The 21,387-nt window shown below is 37.3% G+C and overlaps 1 protein-coding gene across 4 annotated transcripts in view; it reads left to right on the top strand.

The window, feature by feature from the left end:
• The window catches only part of SLIT2 (slit guidance ligand 2), a 343,502-nt gene that overhangs the window by 180,407 nt on the left and 141,708 nt on the right, over window positions 1-21,387 (top strand). The window contains exon 1 of one of the 4 annotated variants that reach the window (XM_087864253.1): window positions 7,055-20,377. The exons of the other annotated variants lie outside the window; for them this stretch is intronic. Within the exon in view, the coding sequence (XP_087720379.1) occupies window positions 20,301-20,377 (77 nt within the window). The 5' untranslated portion in view covers window positions 7,055-20,300. Of the gene's footprint in view, window positions 1-7,054; window positions 20,378-21,387 lie in introns of those variants that run through there. 4 annotated transcript variants of the gene reach the window in all.

The raw sequence follows: 21,387 nt of genomic DNA, 5'->3' as shown, positions 1-21,387 counted from the left end.
GGTTACAAATTGCTCGTGGAAGCCAATAGGCAAGTGCTCTGCCCTTTCTGCAGTAGAGGGGGACTGAAAAAGAGGGACAAACATCTTTATTTGCCAAGGCATGGCTAGATTGAAAGAAAAAAGTAAAACCTAGTAGAATCAGTCTTCCTCCCTCCCTCTCTCTTAATCTCACTCTCTCTCACACACACACGCACCTGCTAAATAAAGCAAAAAAAAAAAAAAAAAAAAAAAGAATCCGGAACAACTACTTTGCCATAGTAATACAGTGGAAATCACTGGGGTTCTCAATCACTTTATTCACTAGATATTTGAGGAGAAAAAGGGAAAGGAGAAGTAGTGTTATAGGGATCCACGGATTCTCCTCAGTGGGAAAATACTAAGAACGAGTCTGAAGAAAGAGAAATCACTGGTCAAAAGGAAATGGAAATTTGATAGGCTGGGATTTTACCAAGCCTGTACCCACCCAGTGACATTTGGAGCCCAGGAAGCACATGGGCCAATCTGTGTCAATAGAATTAACCTGGTATCCATTGTCTTTCTGAGAGATTTAAGAAATCTACGCATTTCCTGATCTTTCAAAAATATTCACTAGCACCAACGAGCTAATAATGCACTAGTGTAACAGTACTGTATATCCTGGCCGTGTATGTAAAAGTTTGCACGTTTAAATGATCCAATGGCCATAGCTGTTTAAACATCCCAGAGTATGATTTTTAAGAATGACTTTCCCTTCAAGAGTAACCGGTGAAAAAAATATTTCAGTCTTGCTAGAAGGGCTTTCAGTTTCGAATTGTGCATTGAATTGTGAAGATTCATTGCTTTTCTAGAAAATAACTTCATTTGCTTTTAACTGTTATTATGGTGACTGTGAAAATAGTGATCGTCTGTATGCCCAGGAACAGAAAGAACTGTAGGCAGGTGCTTTTGGAAACTTACTTTCCAAAATTTAATTTTTATTTATTGGGAAACTTTGTCTCTGGGGAATTATTGAATTATTTTCAGTCAATGAGATTATTTGAAAAGGATAGACAATGTATAAATTTCATTTTATTGCATTGTTTTCCAATTTACAGAGAGAAAACAGTTTTTCGTTTTGATTTGGTTAAAAAGGAGAAAATAGAACATCAGTAATACCCTTATTTAACTAGACTATTAAGGAATTAAAAATAATTGATAAATAGAAATTAGCAAGATTATAAGGAAACACATGAGGTATGGAAGCTAGAGCATTTAAGTTTAGAAATAAAACAATGAAAGCTACTTTATGTATAACTGTTACTAAACAAATTAAAATACAGTCTGGAACCCATTGCTGTGATTTATTTTGGGATTGACGGCTCAGTGCTTTTTTTTTTTAATTCCTGAAAACATGATTTGAAATGTCACACCTGCCAAGAATATAGTCAATAACTGAGAACCTGTGGCCCTTTTTTTTTCAGTCATCAACACTGGTTTCCTGGATAGAGGCAAAGTACCTTTGATAACATCTGAACTTGATCAAATACAGCTGTGCAAGTGAATCTTCATTATATGTTGATGCCACTTCTTTTATCTCTAGCAGACCATTAGAGAATCATGGCTCTTCAGTCTCTCCATACCTAAAATGAAAATGATATTGCTTCCTCCCTCTAGTGATGCTACAAGAACGAACATGAAATCCCATTACACCGACACCCATGTATGTGCCCGATGGTGTTGAACTACATTGCATTGAATGGAGCATTAAAAACAGAGCATCACAAATTCACTTTCTTTTGAATTTTTAGATTTTGAGCCTCATTTTAGATATTTACAGTTCAATTTCCTTTTATTCTATCTGAATTTCTTAGAGTACACCACTCTAATATCAGAAAGAGTAAATGATACTCACTGGAGCAAAAGGGACCTGGACAGATGCTAATTTTGGTTCTCTTAATCTCCTTACCTACTGTCAGAGACCATGTAAATCACTCTGACAAGAGACCATGTCTTATTTTCAAAGGTCTACTTTACAGAAAAGCTTCTGCCCATATTTCTGATGAAGGAAAGCTTTGATTTAGCTAGGCTTGCTAATTTTTATTAATTATACAAATAATGCAAATAGAATTTTAAAAATTCCCTTCCAATTCTAACAAATTTTTCTGCCGAGTAGATGTTATGAAGAATTACAGTAAGGTATTTGCTCATTATGTGTATCTGGAAAAGCCATGGTGCAAATCTGACATTCGATTTGGAGGTATACTACTTCTTGTAACACCGTGAAAGTTAAGCTGTGCATTTGGTAACTTATAATTTAGTCAATTGTAGCATCTGAATCCATATTGGTGGGATGGTTAACTTGAGTAATAAAATAAAAATAAAAAGAGAGACCCCAGTATTTGTCTCAGAATAATCTCTTTCAACAACAAAAGAAAAGTCAAATTCAGCCAAAGCAAAAGAATAAGAACTTTAAAATACGCAGATTTGTGGGTTTGTCTATAAATACACACGTTTCTTAAACCTCTACAAAGGATTTTATTTTCTTCAATGTTAGGTGGCTTTGCAGCTCTCACTGAACACGCAGGTCGCTGGTGTCCTCAGACCTGGCTTTGCTCCTGTCTCACTGGCCGTGGCCGGGCTGCACCTGCGTTCCACATTCCTGAAGTTCTGTCCGCTGTCAGTAGCTGTCAGATCAGTCCCATTTTCTGACAAGACCCATGGGAATAGGGGGATCAATAAAATCCCCACATGTCACCCTCATTGTTAGGGTTATGATTTCTTTGGAACTAATCCACCGACTTCTTTTTAAAGATTTTGTTTATTTATTTGAGAGAGAGATAGAGCATGAGCTGCGGGAGGGGCAGAGCAGGAGAAAGAGAGAGAAACAGACTCCCTACTGAGCAGGGAGCTCGATGCAGGGCTTGATCCCAGGACCCCGAGATCATGACCTGAGCTGAAGTCAGATGCTGAGCCAACTGAGTCACCCAGGCTCCCCTATCCACCAACTTAAAAAAAAAAAAAATCTAGGTCACTGCTGCCTCTCCAGATGGTCTCTGTGCTCCCTGCTAATGCAGCTAAAAAATCCTACAGCTCAAAAAAACATGAGTTGGGACTCATCACTGGTTATTGAATTTTGTTAAGATGGATACAATTTTCCAAGATCTTGGAAAAAGAAAACTATTTGTACTTTGTTGGTTAATTTCCTACTAGTACACATATAAGCAGCACATATGTGTTGTAATTACCTGATTAATATCTATTTCTCACAAACATATACTGAGGCTGAGAACTGTCCTCAAATGTGAGCCCTGAATCTGCTGGGATTAATTTTCTATGTATAATAACTAAATATAGTTTATGCATATATCGTTTTATGCAGTACTTTCGTAACAAATTGATTTAAGTGCCTTTTTGGAACAGTTGTTGGGCAGAATTGATTTGGTGGCCAATAGATTGACTTACACAGCAAAATTGTGTCTGGGTGTATTCTGGCATCTAAATAGAGTTTTAAGCAAATGGAAGGGTCAGTAGTGCTGGAGTGCAGTTCTCCATCAAGTTAAACTGAAACTGTGACAGACGTTATTAAAAGAGATTCAATGAAGTATGGTGGGTGAAACTACCCATTGATAGCTGGCAACAACAACAACAAAATATATTTGATTTGCATTAGAAATTTCCAAGGAAATTATGTCTCATTGAAATTGTATAATCTGACATGGTCAAAGTAGAATTGATGAGATGTTCTAATTGCAAAATCTCTGTGACAAGATAAGGAAACGTCTTTCCAGAGTGGACAGATGTGGGTGGTGGGGTCAAGATGCATATTAGATGCATTTGTACTTTCTTTCATTGCAAACTCGCAACCTCTTTTCAAACCCAGGACAATGCCAGCCTGGAGCACTTTTGGTTTAGCCTCCCGAGAGCAGAGACTATTTTCTGTTCCCTTCAGGTCTCCAGGACCTTTAAATGTCCCATCAGCTGCCTTAATTTCTGAAGGTCTGCTTCCTCGTGTGGGTTGGAGATAACTGTATCCGCTTCGTGTTGGGAACACTAAGTGTGTGATGTGTGTAAAGCCATGGGACAGTGTTTCAGAGTAGAAACACATTCCTACTAAGTATCTAAAGACCAAGTTTGTGGGGTTGAAACTGTCGAGCTTGGTTTCTTTCCTCTTCAGCTCAGTTGGCGTTGTCTTGCTGTTTGTTTTGCCCTGCACCTTCTGTCACTGTTTCCTCTTCTCATCTCTCTGATTCCGTCCCCTCTCTGTCACCTCTTCTGCTCATCTTCCTTTCTCTCTCCTTCAGATGTCCACACAGTTCTGAGTCATTTCTTTGCTTTTCCATATCTTGGTCGGTTCTGTCTGCACTATGGCGGTTTCCTTTTGGTCCAGTCAAGATGGCTTCAGTGAGCAGCACCTACTCGGCCGCTGGGGGTTGAGGCCTTTCTGATGGTGGTGCAACCCCAACTCCCTCCAGCTCTGAAACCCCACCCAGGGTAGCTCACCGAATTTAGAACTGGAAGTTGCTTTTCAGATTTTTTTATCTGTGGCTAATTCTCCTTTAGATAGAGTTCGGAATCATGGTATCATGACAGTGTGGCTTCTGATCTCCTCAAAATGTCTGCTGGCTGCATAATCAAGGGTGGTTTGTACATTAAGTGGAGACATTAGCTTAAGATTGCCTTTCGAAATTTATAAACTGGCTTTTTGCATTCAGAGCATTATGACATACTCAGATATGGGTTATGAACCTCTTATCCTTCTTTGTAATTCAGAAACTGTATATGATGAATTTAAATTTCCTGAATTTAAAATGTATCTTAAAATAGCTCAGTGCTTACTGGGATTGTTTTAAGTATTTTTTGATAATGACAGCAATGTAATTCCCAGATCCTGTGTGTAACTATAAAAAAGACTTTTCTGTTTTATCCAAAGTTGAACTTTGATATAGATATAATTGGCACGCTAAAGGTTTACCTAAATTATAGTACATCTTGCAAAATCCTTTTTGTTGGTATGCATTTCCACATTGAAATGATAATATGTAACCTTACTGAATATTATCAGTAGGTGTGAGGTCCTGTGTTAAATATTTCATCTAATCTTTTCAACAGCGCTGTGAAGTGTGTTCTAAATATTAGTTTTAATTTGAAGACTAGGAGATTGAAGTTTAGAGAAGTTAAAAAAAATTAAAAAGCCCGACATAAGGTCATAGAGCTAATAAATGGCTCATCCAGGATAAAACTCTTAGATGATTAAGGCAGAGACCAAGCCCCCAAAGTTCACAATGAAGTGGAGGTAACAGAAACCTGCAGAATCGCACACAGCTATGGCAGGTCTAGCGTTTATCGGGCACTCGTTTTGTGCTGAGCACTCCACTAAGCATTGCACAAGCTTTATTTCAGCTCTTTCAAGTAACAACCTTAGGGGGTGGGTGGTTTTATTTTCCCCACCTTTCAGATAAAGTGGGTGAAGGGTTACAGAGGCAGAACAGCTTGCCCAAATAACAAAGCCGGTAAGTGGCAGAGCCTAGATGTAGGTCTCGATGGCCTGGTTTGAGTAGTATGGCTCTCAGACAGCGCTGTGCTCTTCTGTCCGTTCACAGGGAGATGTATGATTGTTCTCACCTGGTGCGTGTCACATTTAATTAACATTGAAACGTACCAACTTTCACCCTTCACAACCATGCTTCCTTTCTACTTCCTGTAGAGCTAGCTACCTGGAAGGGAATTCTCAGGAAGGAGAGAAAACATTGATGGGGAACACCTCCCACCCTCTCCCCAGTCTTATATGAGCTCCTGAGGGGCAACCCTTGAGATATTCCAATAATACCGGATGATTCTTTGACTATGTAGCATGAAACTGTACTACATATAAACTAGCCTTTCTGTTGAACTAATGCAAACATCATCTCTCCTCCGTGAGACTCCTTTTTTCTTATCCTCACACAACTATTTGGATCTTCAGACACATGAAAATAATTCTCTTCCATTAAATGTATTATCTGATTATATATTATAACAAAGAGAGTTTCATTAAGTAAACTATACTTTCTAACAAATTAGGGATTTAAGCTGTGATGACTTCTACAGGTTGGCATGGTCATTTCCCACGCACATTTATATTTATTTGCTTCTCTAAGTTAAAATCTGGGCAAATACTCATTTATCATTACTCAGTAGTTTCCAAAGTAGTCCATGGAAGTACAGATTTATGATATTTCTGGTCAGACTCTAAGAGAGGTTAAACCGTGGAGGAAAATAAAATTACCAGTAATTAAATTTACAGGCAGGTTTGCCATCAAAAGCAAATTTATTGCTTCATAGCGAAAGATAGTTTAGACACTTTCACATAAAGGGAATCCATTTTTACATGATATAGGTATTATACATTGCTGTTTCAATTTATATAATTAAAATGATATCATTGCACTCTGAGGTTAATGGGATACTCAACTGGAAACCATACGTCGTGAGTAATAAAATAGCAGCATGGCAGTATTGGCTCTTTTGTTAAAAGCTGATGCAGTATTTCAGCACCATTAGATTACATTCTACCTTTTAAAAATCTTTAGAACAAAGTAAGGAGCAAAGGCATTCTGATTTTAAAAAGCACACTCTTGAAAGTTGTCTTTATTTTTTAGGAATAGAAGGATTAAATGATGATCTATAAGGAGTGCTTAGGATAAGCATGTTTGACAGTGATTTTCATTTTACCTCCTTTTAGATGTTCTTTTTCTAGAGACTACTCCAGAGAGTTTAAAATTATCATTAGGGGTTTTACTGTGGGATTGTTTTAAATTGAAGATCACTGAGGTATATTTAATCCTGAAAAAAACTTTCTTAGATCATAATATTTAACAATTTTCCTACCTAAATTACAGCTAGTGAGATATAAGTTAAGATATCTCCATAACTAATGTATATCTCTATATTCCCATGTTTGCATATGGCGGACTTTCCCTCTCTGTCTCTCTGTTTTCTCTCTCTCTCTCTCTCTCTCTCTCTGTGTGTGCCTTTCTTTCTCTATCATACATTAGAAAAATATATATTTATTATATATATTATATATTATTTAATATGCATTTAGATCAGTCAACATGGATATATACATGTGGAAAGAAAGCAGTGATGGGAAGTTGTATCTCTTCTCATTTTTGAAAACAGGTTTATCCCAAGCTCAAAACAAATCAAGAGCTGCTTCCATAGTCTATACAAATTCTGCAAGAATGATCCAAAGAATATCATGTATTGTAAAATAGTTGTGGGAATATGGAGATAAAATTAGGGGGAGAACACTATATCCAATGTAGAGAGTTGAACCAAAACAAGTTTTGAAGTGTGGTATCTGAATGGGTTCAAGATAGTCTTAAGCAGTAGCTACTCCTTGATGGCCATAACCCAATAATCGGGCCCCTGTTATATTAAGAAATATTAAGCCAAGTGTCATGAAGAAAGGACCCAAAGAGTATACTAAATATAGTAATCCCCAGCAAAGGTAATTATTGATTTTTAAATTGCCTTAGAAACCCTATTGCATCTGTCAACTGATTAGTAAACAAAAAGTGGTTTATCCATACAATGTAATACTGTTTGACAATAAGAAAATGAAGTTCAGGTTCATGCTACAACATGGGAAGGGAAAGGGGAATGAATGACTGCTTATGAGTAAAGGGTTTCGAGTCACCTGGTTGGCTCAGGCGGTAAAGCAAATGACTCTTGATCTTCGGGTTTTAAGGTCAAGTCCCATGTTGGATGTAGAGATTACTTATAAATAAAATCTTTAAAAAAAAAAGATTTCTTTAAGAGTAATAAATGTTCTTAATTTTAGATTGTGATATTTATTATACAACTCCACAAATAAACTAAAAACCACTGAATCATAATTCAAATGAGTAGACCTTTTGATATGTACATTATTTCTCAATTAAAGCTGCTACAGTCTATTGCAAGCTTTTTCCTTTTTGGGAGGATCATAATTTGTTGAGATTTGATGTTTGCCAATTTAACTTATAAGTTCTTGATTTGTAGGTGTTTTTTTTTCAACTGACTATATAGATGACAAGATTTTATAGTCAGAATTGAGTATACACATCCACACTGACTTTTCTTTGACAAACATACATTTAAGAACACCCAGAGGGAGAGAAAGCAACACAGTTTGCTTTTTAAAAAAAATTTTTTTTTTTGAAGATTGATTTATTTATGAAAGAGAGTGGGGGGAGGGGCAGAGGGAGAGAATCTCAAGCCAGCTCCTTGCTGAGCTCGGGACTTGACACAATAGGGCTCAATTTGGGGCTCAACACTGGGCTTGATCTCACAAACCCATGAGCCACCCAAGTGCCCCAAAACTTGCTGCTGTGAAGGAGTTAGATATTTTGCTGTAGTTGTTCTTGTACAGATTTCTGAAGCCTTTATTTCATCTTGTTTCACTCCTTGCTCATCCTGTTTCTTATTGCTAATAAGATTAGCTGAAAGCCTCCCAGTCATCTTATTTGAATGTTCTGGAATCCCAACACAATCTCTTTTAATTATTTGTTAAAGGCAGCAAAATTCCTCCTGCTTACCATTCACTCCCATTAATGTCACCCTTAATATACCTGTGCATATTGTCTTCCCATGCTGGTCTCTCCTTTAGAAATAACTTGCCATTTCTTCTTGCCAGACGATCTCCATCACATTTCCTAAGACCCAGCTCCACACCGTCCTCTTCGAAAAGCATTTCCTGATTTATGTACCACCTCACTCTTGTTATGCCTCATTATTTAATTTTCACATGCATGTCATTATTATGCATAAATTTCACATGCATGCCTGGTCTTTCTTATTATACTTGCAGTTATTTGATGAGAAAATAAGTGAACACTTTTGATGCATTTCAGCAGATGAATAGTGCAAGTCCTAAAGCAAAGGCACGTGGAGTTATGTTCAGGAAATGATTATGTCTTAGTCGGCACCCCTGGTTATTGACTAAAGTATGAAACTCACACATACCCCTGCACCCAGTATTGAGAGAATTAAAAGGTTTTTAAGCTCATCAGCTGAGACTAAGACTATAGTTTAGACTGAATAAAGGCTTTCAATGGCTGTTTTCCATTTAAAATATGTGCTACTTACACAAACACAATCATTCTAACTTTGCTATTACCTTTATCTTCTTGATCTCCATAAAGGTACTTGGATCACCAAAAACAATACATTTTACTGTACAATATTTTACCGTATCTTTAGGAGCCAAAGAGTAAGTAGTACATCATGGTCTTAATTTACCACGGTGGAAGATGATATTTTCATAAAATATATCCTAAAGAAGACATCAAGTACCTGTTAAATAAGTAATTTGCTTGAGAACCTAAATGTCAACAAGTAAAATACTGGTTTTACTTTGTTTTGTGTGTTTTTTATTTATGCTTTATTGACCACAGCCTGGCACTGTATTAGGCACTGGAGACGTAACAATGAATTATTCAGTATCTGTTCTCCAAGAACTTTCAGCTCTCCTGGGATGTGTCAACAAGTAAGGTAGCAATTATAATGCAGAATATCAGTTAAGTATAACATGTTATACAAGCACAAAAAAAGAGAATCTACTCCAGTATTAAGATATTTCAGAGAAAATTTTTAGAAGAGAGAATAAATTCTGCCCCAGAGAGATGAGTAGATTAATAAAGTGGAAGACAACATGTAAATATTACAGGCAGAGGGAAATACATGTACAAAGTCTTGATAGGAAAATAATGCATGTATATTAGATTGTGTCTGCATATATATTCCATGAATCCACACCTAAACATAAACGCCATAACGGAGGTCTTTCATTGTTGTTGTTTGTTGATTTGCTTTCCACTGTAATCTGCCATCCCAGCAGTCCAAGCAATGACAAAATGGAGTATTTCCTCCTTTGCTATTTTGAGACTTCATATATTTTCCTACTGATATTTTTGTCAGTTCAGTAGTGTGATGATTACCTTACCTGCCTGCTTCTCGAGAGCAGATGTGTATCATTTTCTTTTATTTCTGAGAACAAGCAGTGTGCTCAGCACTGTCTACTTTTAACAAATAATTTCTGAAGTGAACTGAATTGAGCTAATGGAACTGAAGGAAAGTTACGTGTGAGCACTTTGTGGGCAAGACACTTCATACCTTCCCATAGACTACATCAGATCGTTCAGTCCTTGCAATAACCCCGACACAGTAATGCTTTTCTAGAGTTAGGAAAAATAAAACATGATTTAGAAGATCTCAGTAACTTGACTAAGATCACATGGTCAGGTCACATGGTTCTAGGGGTGGAGCTAAGGATTTTTATCCAAACCTGATTCCAGGTCAGTCCCAGTAAGCCACCCTCCAGGATGCCAAGTTAGGTATCTGAAAGTGTTTTCAGGCCATTGTGGTTTTACCTGTGTGCTTAGGTATGACAAGAAAAACATAGGTTTTCTTAAAACATGGGTTACTAACTCAATGGTCCTTCTCATAAAAGGCACAAGGGAGGTTTTTGCTGTTGTTGCTGCTGCTGTATACTTTTAGAACTTGTCATTAGCTGATGGCTCTACCCGATTAGGTATGTCCTCCTTGAATGCACTTAATGGAAGTGTTTACGGGTAACCGAATGGTGGCTTAAATACCACTTGGAATGATCAATGTTAACAAGAAACAATATATGGATACTATTTTGAAGAGAAGAAATAGAAAGGGTAAAAATTATTTACATTGTGAATTCTTTATTTTTTTCAAGATTAGTATCCTGGTTGTGAGATTTTTATTATGTATATTTTACAAAGATTTAAAAAATGGCCTCTCTTACCCAACTTTCTTCTTTGTCCAAAGAACTATATATATTCTTGGTTTTAATGGTGCTTCTCTTTTTTTTTAACTTTCTGTTGGTATTCCCACTGGTCACACATGAATGAACACCATCTTTAAAAACCAAACAAAAACTGGAAGGTATTATTTATCAGAGATGGTCCAGTGGGCTACTAACATGGGGTTCAAAGACAATGGGCATAATAGATACCTGGGAGACTAGTTAAAAACAGTTTATTGGACATCTCCCCTAGAGTCTGTCTAGTATTTCTGGAGTGGAGCTTGGAGGTCTGGTTTTTAACGACCTCTTCAGAGGGTTCTTATGGGTGATCCTCAAGCCACACTGAAGCCACAGCTCCAGAGTGATGGACCCATAATGCCAGAGAGCCAGACTTCTGCAGAAGCCTCCTCTGTATGAGGCAAGAGAGTAGTGGTTAAGCATATGAGATTTGGAGAACAAAAGAGCCAAGTTCAGATAGGTCCAGTAGCTTACTGGCTCTATGACCACAGGGGACTTGCCTAACCCCTGGAAACCCCAGTTCCCTGTCTCCAAATGAGAAGAAAAGAGTATATCCTGATGTGATTTTAGAAAAAAATGAATAAATGAAAGTGTGTTGTCTGGCAGTTAGTAAGTGCCCAATAAATGTTAGCTTTGAGTATTAACCTATTTCATCAATTCTAAAGTGCACACTCTTCACCCTTGAATTTCTGAGATTTACAATTGTTAGTAAGTTGTGTAAAAAAATTCTCTTGACACTTTCTATTAAGAGTAAGAAAGCACTGTTACCAAAGTGTAATAGAGATCAGAAAAAAAGTAGTTATTTATTATTACCATTATGTTCAATAAAGCTTTGGTTACTGAGTACTGGAAGTTATTTCAGGTTCTCAGTAACAAAACAATTTTTAGTGAAGGAACAGCTAAAAAAAGATCATTCATGCATTTGACAAGCAGTGATAAATGAATCTGTTCTATATGGGATCATAGTAAGACCTGGAAGAGAAAGGAAATATGTAGAAGAGCCAGCCCTGCTTATTAAGAAGCAGCAGTCAAGTTGTTGGTTAACAATATACCATAGGGGCCCCTGGGTGGCACAGTCGGTTAAGTGTCCGACTCTTGGTTTCCATTCAGGTCATGATCTCAGGGTCATGAGATTGAGCCCCACATCCATCTCTGTGCTCAGCACAGAGTCTGCTTGAAATTCTCTCTCCTTCTCCCTCTGCCCCTCCCACCCATGCTCATGTGCACTCTCTCCCTCTCCCTCAAATAAATCTTTTAAAAAATACCATAAAAGAAAAAGAACTATCACAAAGCAGTGATTATATCAGATTTTATGCTGTCAGTAAATACTTTTGAAGGCATGAATGAGGGAACAGAACGCTTACCATTGCTTCTTGGGGACAGTAATCTTCAAATCTCAAATTTGTCAGTGCCTACCATCAGAGAGGAGATTCCGATATGCACTGTACAGTTTGCTTCTCACCATGGCAAAAGGACTCACTAATCTGTATTTCTTTCTCTGATCTCTTTATTGGGCTCTAGTCTCATAGGTCCATTGTTTGTGGAACATTGCAGTGAATTCACCCCTCTTGCGCTGCCGTGATACCAGTATATCTAAAAGTCCTCTCAGAAGTCCAGTTTTATTTCCTGATTTCCCTTCACTGAGTCTACAGTATTAGAGTTTGCTACTTATCAGGGCTGCCGCCACAGGCTTGTACATACTAAGCTCTCTCTCTTATCCGTATCCTTCCAGCAAGTTGCCATGTTTTGTAAGTTTTTTCTTCAGCACTTCTTTTTCGGTCCCTACATCCTTTACACAAACCTTTGCTTACTGAATGCCTGTCATATGCCAGGAATTCTGTAGAAACAAAATGAACTAAAACCCCTGCCTTAATTTATCATATTGTCTAGCAGAAGACAGTTAACTAAGAAAAAAAATTCAACTGAAATTATTGAAATGTTATAATAAAGGTGTGTGCAGGTCACCTAAAGAGCACAGAAGAGGAAATGACTGACTCACCAATAATAAATAGTTATATTTTATAGTTACGCAATAATTAAATGATATTTAATTATTTAAATGGTAATTTGAATTAATAGTGATATTGTCATTTGGACCAGGCAGATTGGCTCTAAGAGATATTTATACTAGCTTATTTTACGGATGAGCAAATGGAGAAAGAAGCTAAGTGCCTTGCACAGCATCACATAGCTAATAGGTTTCAGAGATCTTGGCACTAGGCTCAGCTCGATAATTGGAGAAAATCTATGTTGAAGGAGGTGCCGTTTGCTCTGGGTCTTGAACAATTCTTAACTCTCCATCTTTTGGTGATAGGAACCAGGTGCTTAAGACAAAAAAAGATGATGCAAAAGCTGAGAGGTTTGGAAAAATGATTTTAGAAAAGGTGAATTGGGAGCATGGAATTCATGAATGAAGTTCTGAGGTAGAAATAGAGGCAGAAAAAGTATTAGGGGGAGCCCCTGAGTGGAAGAATGTTGAGTTCAAGAAACTCCAGAGGTGTGGTTGGAGGAAGGAGGATAAGGAAAGAGTAGAAAGAGACGAGTTCAAAGATGACCGTGTCAACCAGTGTATTTTGAAGCCTGGTTGACCTTTGTGATGCTTTGTGCTTTCCCTTGTGGTGAGATGGGACATCAGTGAAGCTTTGCTCAGTGATGCGGCAATATATGGTTATGGGAAGGGAAGGAGAGGAGCAGAGCAATAGCTGGAAGACTCTCAAGATCACCCAGACAAGCGGGAATGGTGGCTTTGTCTGGGAAGCAGAGGTGCAGGTAGGTCAGATTGTGGCTCTCTTTTGAAGAGAGAGCCAAGAGGATTTGCTGATGGATTGAACATGGGGTGTGGAAGAACATGGAATGACAATGAAGACTGTACAGTTTTTGGACCGAAAACTGTAAGGATGGTGGCTCCTTAACTGAGATGAGGAAGACTTCAAGAGGAGGTGGTTTGATATGATTTAAATTTTGGAAATAAAACTGGTGCCAGTGTGGAGGATGCATTGGGAAGGATCATAAATTAAGTCAGAGATGAGTTTGGAATGTCATTCATGTCCGAAATGGTGATGAATATCCTAGCAGTGGCTATGGCAGTGCAGAATAGTAGGAGGGGACTTGATTGGAGACACTATTGAAGTAGTTAGGGAAATGGGTTGGATGTAGTAGAAGGGGGAGGATCTAAAATGGAAAACTCCAGGGTTTCCTGGCTGATAACAATGAGGGCCACTACTCAGGCCTGGCTCTGGGGATCCTGAATCTTTCCAATTGTGCAAATACCAAGAACATAGAACCTTTAACAATGAAACCACTTATGTTCACCCTCATTCATATCTTTCTTATCAAGATTAACTTCAGAATCAGACAGCCTTTCCAGCTATTTTCACTTCTTTGTGATCTTGGAAAGTGGAATAAACCAGGCTTTCAAATTCAAAATGTTCAATATTTTTAATATTGAACTGAGCACTTGCAATAACCTTTTTGGGGGGTGGTATTTTCCCTAGTTCTATTGAGATATAACTGACATACAACATTGTATTAGTTTAAGATGTACAAGATTATGATTTGGTATATGTATTTATTGCAAAATGACTACCACAATAAGTTTAGTTAATACCCATCACCTCACATAGTTAAAAAACTTTTCTTGGGATGAGAAAATTTAAGATCTACTCTCTTAGCAACTTTCAAACATACAAGATAGTATCATTAACTATAGTCATTATGTACCCAGAGTTTATTAATCATAACCTGGAAGTTTGTACCTGGTGACCATATTCACCCATTTCCCCAACCCCACCCCTCCTCTGTTTACTCTCAGTCTGTTCTCTGAATGTATGAGTTCTGGGTTTTTTTTAGATTCCACATATAAGTGAGATAGTACAGTAATACAGTATTTGTCTTTCTCTGACTTATTTCACTTAGGACAATGCCCTCAGAGTCCACCCATGTTGTGATCAATGGCAGAATTCCCTTCTTTATTATGGCTGAATGATATTCCATTGTATCTTTCCGATTGTGTTCATTTCTCTATCCACATTTTCTTTATCCATTTAATAATCAAAGGACATTTAGATTATTTTCATATCTTGGCTATTGTAAATAATCCTGCGATAATCTTGGGAGTGCAGATACTGCTTTGAGATAGTGATTTCCTCTCCTTTAGATACATACCGATAAGTGGAATTGCTGGATCATACAGTGATTGTATTTTTAACTTGGGGAGGGTCCTCCAGTCTGTTTTCCACAGTGGCTGCACCAATTTATATTGCCACCAACAGTGCACAAGGATTTCCTTTTCTCTACATCTTCACCAAAATGTTATCTCTTATCTTTTTGATGGTGGCCATTCTAACAGGTGTGAGGGGAAATCTCATTGTGGGTTTTATATTTGCATTTGATGTGTACAGTCATGTTGAGGACTTTTTCATGTACTTGTTGGCCATTTGTATGTCTTTTAGAAAAAAAAAGTCTATTCAATGTAGATGCAAAAATTCTCAACAGAATGTTAGCAAACCAAATCCAACAATATACTTAAAAAATCATACACCATGATCAAGAGGGATTTATTCCTGGGATGCAAGGGTGGTTTAACATTCACAAAACAATCAATGTGATATGTCATATCACTAAGATACCTTTTAATGAGAATGATTTTTCTCTTTCTTCTTTTCTTTTCTTCCTTCCTTCCTTCCTTCCTTCCTTCCTTCCTTCCTTCCTTCCTTCCTTCCTTCCTTCCTGTTGATTGTATGTGTAATTCATGTATTTTTTATATAAACCCCTTATCAGTGATTATGATTTACAAATATTTCCTTCCATTCTGTAGATTGCCTTTCGTTTTTTGGATGGTTTCCTTTGCTGCGCAGAGCTCTGTGGTTTGATATAGTCCCACTTATTCATTTTTGCCTTTGTTTGTCTTTGCTTTTGGTGTCGAATCCAAAAAATATTGCTAGGACTGATGTCAAGAGCTTACCTCCCATATTTTCTACTTGGGGTTTTATGGCTTTAGGTCTTATGTTCATCTTTAATCCATTTTGAATTGATTTTTGCATATGGTCTAATATAGGGGTTTAGCTTCATTCTTTTGTATGTGGCTGTCCAGTTCACAATACCATTTATTGAAGAGACCATCCTTCCCTACTGCATATTCTTGGCTGCCTTGTTATAGATTAATGGGACATATGGGTATAGGTTTATTTCTAGGTTCTTCCGTTACATCAGTATATGTGTCTGTTTTTATGCCACTGCTGTAATGTTTTGATTACTATGGCTTTGTAATATCATTTGAATTCAAGGAGTGTGATACCTCCAGTTTCGTCTTAATTTTCAAGATTGCTTTGGCTATTCAGGATCTTCTGGGGTTCCCTACAAATTTTAGGATGGTTTGTTCTATTTCTGTGAAAAATGGCATTAGAATTTTGGTAGGGATTGTACTGAATCTGTAGATTCCTTTGGGTAGTAATATTTTAACAATATTTTTTAAAAAGGACATTTTAACAATATTAGTTCTTCCAATTTATGAGCATAGCATTTATTTCCATTTACTTGAGTTCAAAATATCATAAAACCAAACTAGTCTCCTTGTCTTCAATCCCAGTTCCCCAATTTCTACACTTGTCTTCTCCACTTTTTGCACTTTTATATTTTGTTATTTCCTTATTCAGAAAATTTGAGTGGTTGCAGACTCCCCCTGAGATGAAAATAACCTTAACTTGCATTGAGGACCTTATATTTGGACCTGAGCCAAACTCACAAGTTCATTACTTAATATTCACCAAAAAGAATTTTCTTGTTAACTGGAGACTCACTGTCTCTCTCCACCAACACTGCCCAATACCAGTTCTCTGCCCATTGTCCTTGCCTGCTCCAAAATTCAATTTCCAGATTAATCTTCCTAAAAATCAACTCCAATCAAGCCATTTTCCTACTCTGAAACACATTTTTACACTCTTCTTCCTAGTGATATAATTACAAACTCTTCCCTTGGCAGCTCCATCCTGCTAACTCAGTAGTTCTGACTCATTTTTCTCATTCCACGCAGTTCACAGAACAGTACACTCCCATCAGTAATGTCTCACATCGCCTGCAGTGGTCTTCAAGGAACAAAGTAGTACACTCAGGGGCACATAACAACAGTCTCTGAGTAAAACACTTGTAACATGTATATAACCAACACTTCCATGGTGCTTACTATGTGCAGATACTTTTTGAGTATTTTTTAATGAGCATTTTAAGAGTATGAACTTGGGGCTCCTGGGTGGCTCAGTCAGTTAAGCACCTGCCTTCGGCTCAGGTAGTGATCCCAGGGTCCTGGGATTGAGCCCTGCGTTGGGCTCCCTGCTCACCATGGAGCCTGCTTCTCCATCTGCCACTCCCCCCACTCATGACCTCTCTCTCTTATAAATAAATAAAATCTTTAAAGAATTTTTTAATTAAAAACATAGAAGTATGAACTCATTGAATTCACCTTATAGTCCTATGCAGTAGCGTTATCATTATTCCATTTGCAGATGAAGAAACTGAGACACAGAAGGGTAAGCAGTTAATAAATGGCGGATAGTCAATCTCAGATAGTCTAGGTCTGCAGTCTATGCTGTTAATTCCTTTGACATGCTGGCTCTCTCCTTGGATTCCAGCCAACCACTCCCTACCATCCCTTTCTCCAACACTGAAGGCGGAGAATTACTGAGCTCTGTCATTTTCATCAAGGTTCAAAAATAATCCCATTCTGTTTGGAAAGTGGCCTGAGCCCATCTAACCTCCAGTGACTTACTTCTTTGATCTTCTGGATCACCTTTCTCAGTTACCGTACATGTTTTACTTACCATATACTGTCTTTGTTGTCACCGAACTGTGTGATATATTATGTCACATCTTTCTAAGTGGATTGAAAAACTTCCAAAACCAAACTCATAATGGGCACTGCAAATGGCTCTTCTGATTTCCCAATTTTATTAACACTACCTTTAAACTAAGTTCAGAGTAACTTCTGTCTCCTTTCTCTCCCTTGCCGAATCCATATCCACATACAATCCACTTCTGCATTTTGGTTTTTCATGCATCCCTGATATCGCTGTTAATCTTCTCCACCTTTTCTCTCTATAGAGTGGGAGATGCTGCATTACTGGCCCATGGTAAGCAAGTGATATATTGTTAGTTGTTATATTGCTTGATGTTCTCACTACCCTTTCCCTGACTATCACAGAAGTCTTGTATCTGGTCTTCCAGACTCAAGTCGTTGACTCCACGTATTCATCCTAAATCCTATTGCCAGTTTAATTTATCTAAAGTACAGCCTCTGTCCTGCTCCTATCTACCACCCTTCCCTCTCCACCATTGTGTACTGAAATAAGAATGCACTTCTCAAATGGTACCAAAAAATTCAGTCATTACACCTTTGACTTAACCTTCTGACCTACTCTCCTATTACTCCACTGTAGATGTTGTACGTTCCAAGCAAATCAGACCAAAGCCTACTCTCATGAAAAGTTCTGTTTTTTCCCCTCCATATTTCGCTTGTGCCGTTTATTTCAGTAGAAGTGCTCCTCTGCTCAATCGCCTTTACATCGCCTTTACACATTCACATTACCTTTTTTCTTAGTGTGCTGTCTTGCTTTTGTAGACTCATGATAATTTGTTTAAATCTCTTAATTGGCCTTCTATTTGGCTACTTGCTTATCTTCTTTACTGGATTTGAAAATTCCTGAAGCCAGGAAATGGGCTTTACCCCAGCCCAGTAATCCTGCAACATCAGCCAATACCTTGCATGTAGTAGATCTTAAATGAATATATGTTGGATTGAAATAACTGGTAACCTCCCCCTGATTATATATAGAAAATATGAGTCATTGTTCTAAATAGCCCAATCCATCATTTTGCAAAGGACATAAACCAGAGGCTAGGATAAGTTAAGGAAAACCCTTTTAAGTTCTGGGGCACAGGAAGGACATATTGAGATTAAGTAGTCCCTTGTATCATCTTCAGAATCCTCAAATCCTGACTCAGTATTTATCTGCATTTCTTATACATTTACTTAAACAGTTTGCCTCATTGTTTAGCAATAATACCTTACATTTCTGAAGCTTAATTCCCTTTCCTATAAAACCAGGATAATGTTAAACCTACTTGGTAGGATGGTTACAGTGATTAAAGGAAATACAGTTCGTATTTGGTAATATATTACTTCTAAAAAATTAACTATTGCATACCATAGGTGCTGAAAATATGTTATATTTCTTTCTCTTGTCATCGATGAACATGGTCCACTTAACTGAAGTTGCCTGCTCTGGTGGACTGGACACAAACGCAGAGACCCTGTAAGCTAGTCTGGGAAGCAGTGTAGCTGGGGGGGGAGGGCAGCCACATATAAACCATTGACCTGGGCTGAGGCTCTGAGATTGACAGTTGACAGTTTCTCATTCTTTCATAAAAAGAAAAGATTGGTAAGTGTTAGCAGTTTAAAACTCTTCCACATCCTAGAATTCTGCCTATGGGACTCAGAAGCTTCTACTAAAATCCATTTTAGAAGGAATGGTCTTCTGACTGTGCATTTCACTTTCTTCAGTGATATGTCTATGAACCACCTAATATCATCCCTCTGACTTTCTCCCCACCCACCATCTCCCCATTAAGAACAGGACCCTTGGAAAAACTGTGACTAGAGACTGAGCAGGACTGAGACTGTAGGTGGCGAATGTAATGGCCCCAGCCGGCTGGGTGGGAAGACTGCAGAGCCTGGAAAGCTGGCAAGATCTGAAGACAACAGCTCTGTCATTTTTATTCACCTACAGCCTCCAAGGCAGTCTTTGTCTTAGGAGAAATAGAGAAACACAAGTGATGAGAAAACATTGAATTGACAGAGACACAGCATTAACAACACCACTGTTGGTTTTCATGGAACATTGCTGATTCAGATTTGCTTGGGTTCAACGTTTTTTCCCTCCTCATTTCTTATTACGTTCTGATTTTTCTTTTTTCCAGTGTTTTTCTTTACTTTCTCCTTGCTCGGTAGCCTCCTTTCAACACTTTTTCCAGCATCAAGGCTGTTAAATATACACTGTTAAACATTCTTAACCTGATGTAATTAAGGGAAGGAAGTCAGTCTGAATCAATGACAAGCTGGAGAAATAAGCAATTTTTAAGGAAATGAAGTTTTATTACTCTTAGGGATATACTGAAACTATTGAAAGCAGAAACGGAGCTATAGCACTTAGGAAATGGATGACTGCCTTAACTCCTACATAATCACATATTGTAAATTTACTGTTTGAAATAAAATTTGTGTGTTTTGCTTTTTTTTCCCCTAAAGACCTTTACTCCTTAAATGGACTAACATTCATTTCTTTACAAATTGCTTAGCGAACATTTTTTTATTTGGACGTTGCGGATATTGAGATATGAACGCAAATCTCAGTTGTTTAAAACTTGGTGCTAATGAGGTCAGGACCACACACTAAATCTCTCTATCTGCCAATTTTCTCTATGGCGTGGCCACAAGTATGTGAACAACAAGCTCTGGTCATAAGCATTAGGGGAGATGATGTGGATGAATCCGCCCCATACGCCTCCACATCATTGGAAAATGGCTCTGTTTTCATCAGCTCTGCACCCGGGGTTAGTAGCTTCATCTTTCTTAATGAGCATCAGTTATCTTAGAATTTTAAAGATAATTTTAGCACCATCATTGTGACTGTAATAATTTATTTATTTGATATTTCAACTTTCTGCTGTGTGGTAGCATGACTTAAAATTAGATGAGTATTTTTCTGTTTTCAGTTACATTTCCTGCATGTATATTTATATCCTACTTGTTAAGGCTAATACTATGTGAGCTCATTGAATTGCATCTGAACTCTGAGGGAAAAATAACGATGCATTTCATGAGACGAGTGATTTTTACAAACTTCTCATTCCAACTGAAAGAGTGCTTTTTCCCCCCCCTTGATTAAAATGTATTTCTCAATTAAATTAAAATGCAAATATAGACAGTCTGTGTTTATGGTTTTAATAGAATTATTTAAAGAAGGTTTTAATTCATCTTACTGTTAATATTTCATGCAAGAACTGTTGGTTTTATTGTTGGGCTGGTACTGCCATGTTCCATTTTCAAGATTACTTAAAGCGCTGTGAAAACTTAATCATGCTACCCAGGTTTTATCAGTTTTTGGCTGCTCTTCTCTGGTCCATTTTAATGGACTTCTTTCCTATATACTTTGTAAGTTATGCCAGTGATGTTGGAGAAATATCAAGTACTAAAACTTCAGAACCCTTTGAAATGGAGTTAGGGACAATTTACTATTTGTTTTGTTTTATTTATTTATTTTTTGGTTTGGTTTTTTTTTTTTTTTTTTTTTGGTTTTTAAAGAAATAGTTTATAACACAGAATTGAATCAACTCAAATTTAAGAGAATCATATTTTATAATTTATTATGAAATTAAAGATCTGGACAAGTACTTCAAAAAACCACTTACTTCAGCCTTTTAATCTATATTTTAAATGTAAATTATTTGGATTAGAAATTGCATGTAATGATATGGATTTAATTATGATCCTGGTACAATTTTTTCAGCTTTTTTAAGAGGTGTTTTATCATTTGTCAAACACATTGATTCAAATAATATTT

The sequence above is a fragment of the Ursus americanus genome, chromosome 8 (assembly GCF_024610735.1).
Source record: "Ursus americanus isolate L20-20 chromosome 8, mUrsAme1.1.p, whole genome shotgun sequence".
In the NCBI taxonomy this organism is placed as follows: Eukaryota; Metazoa; Chordata; class Mammalia; order Carnivora; family Ursidae; genus Ursus; species Ursus americanus.
This window is presented reverse-complemented; position numbering and strand designations above follow the sequence as displayed.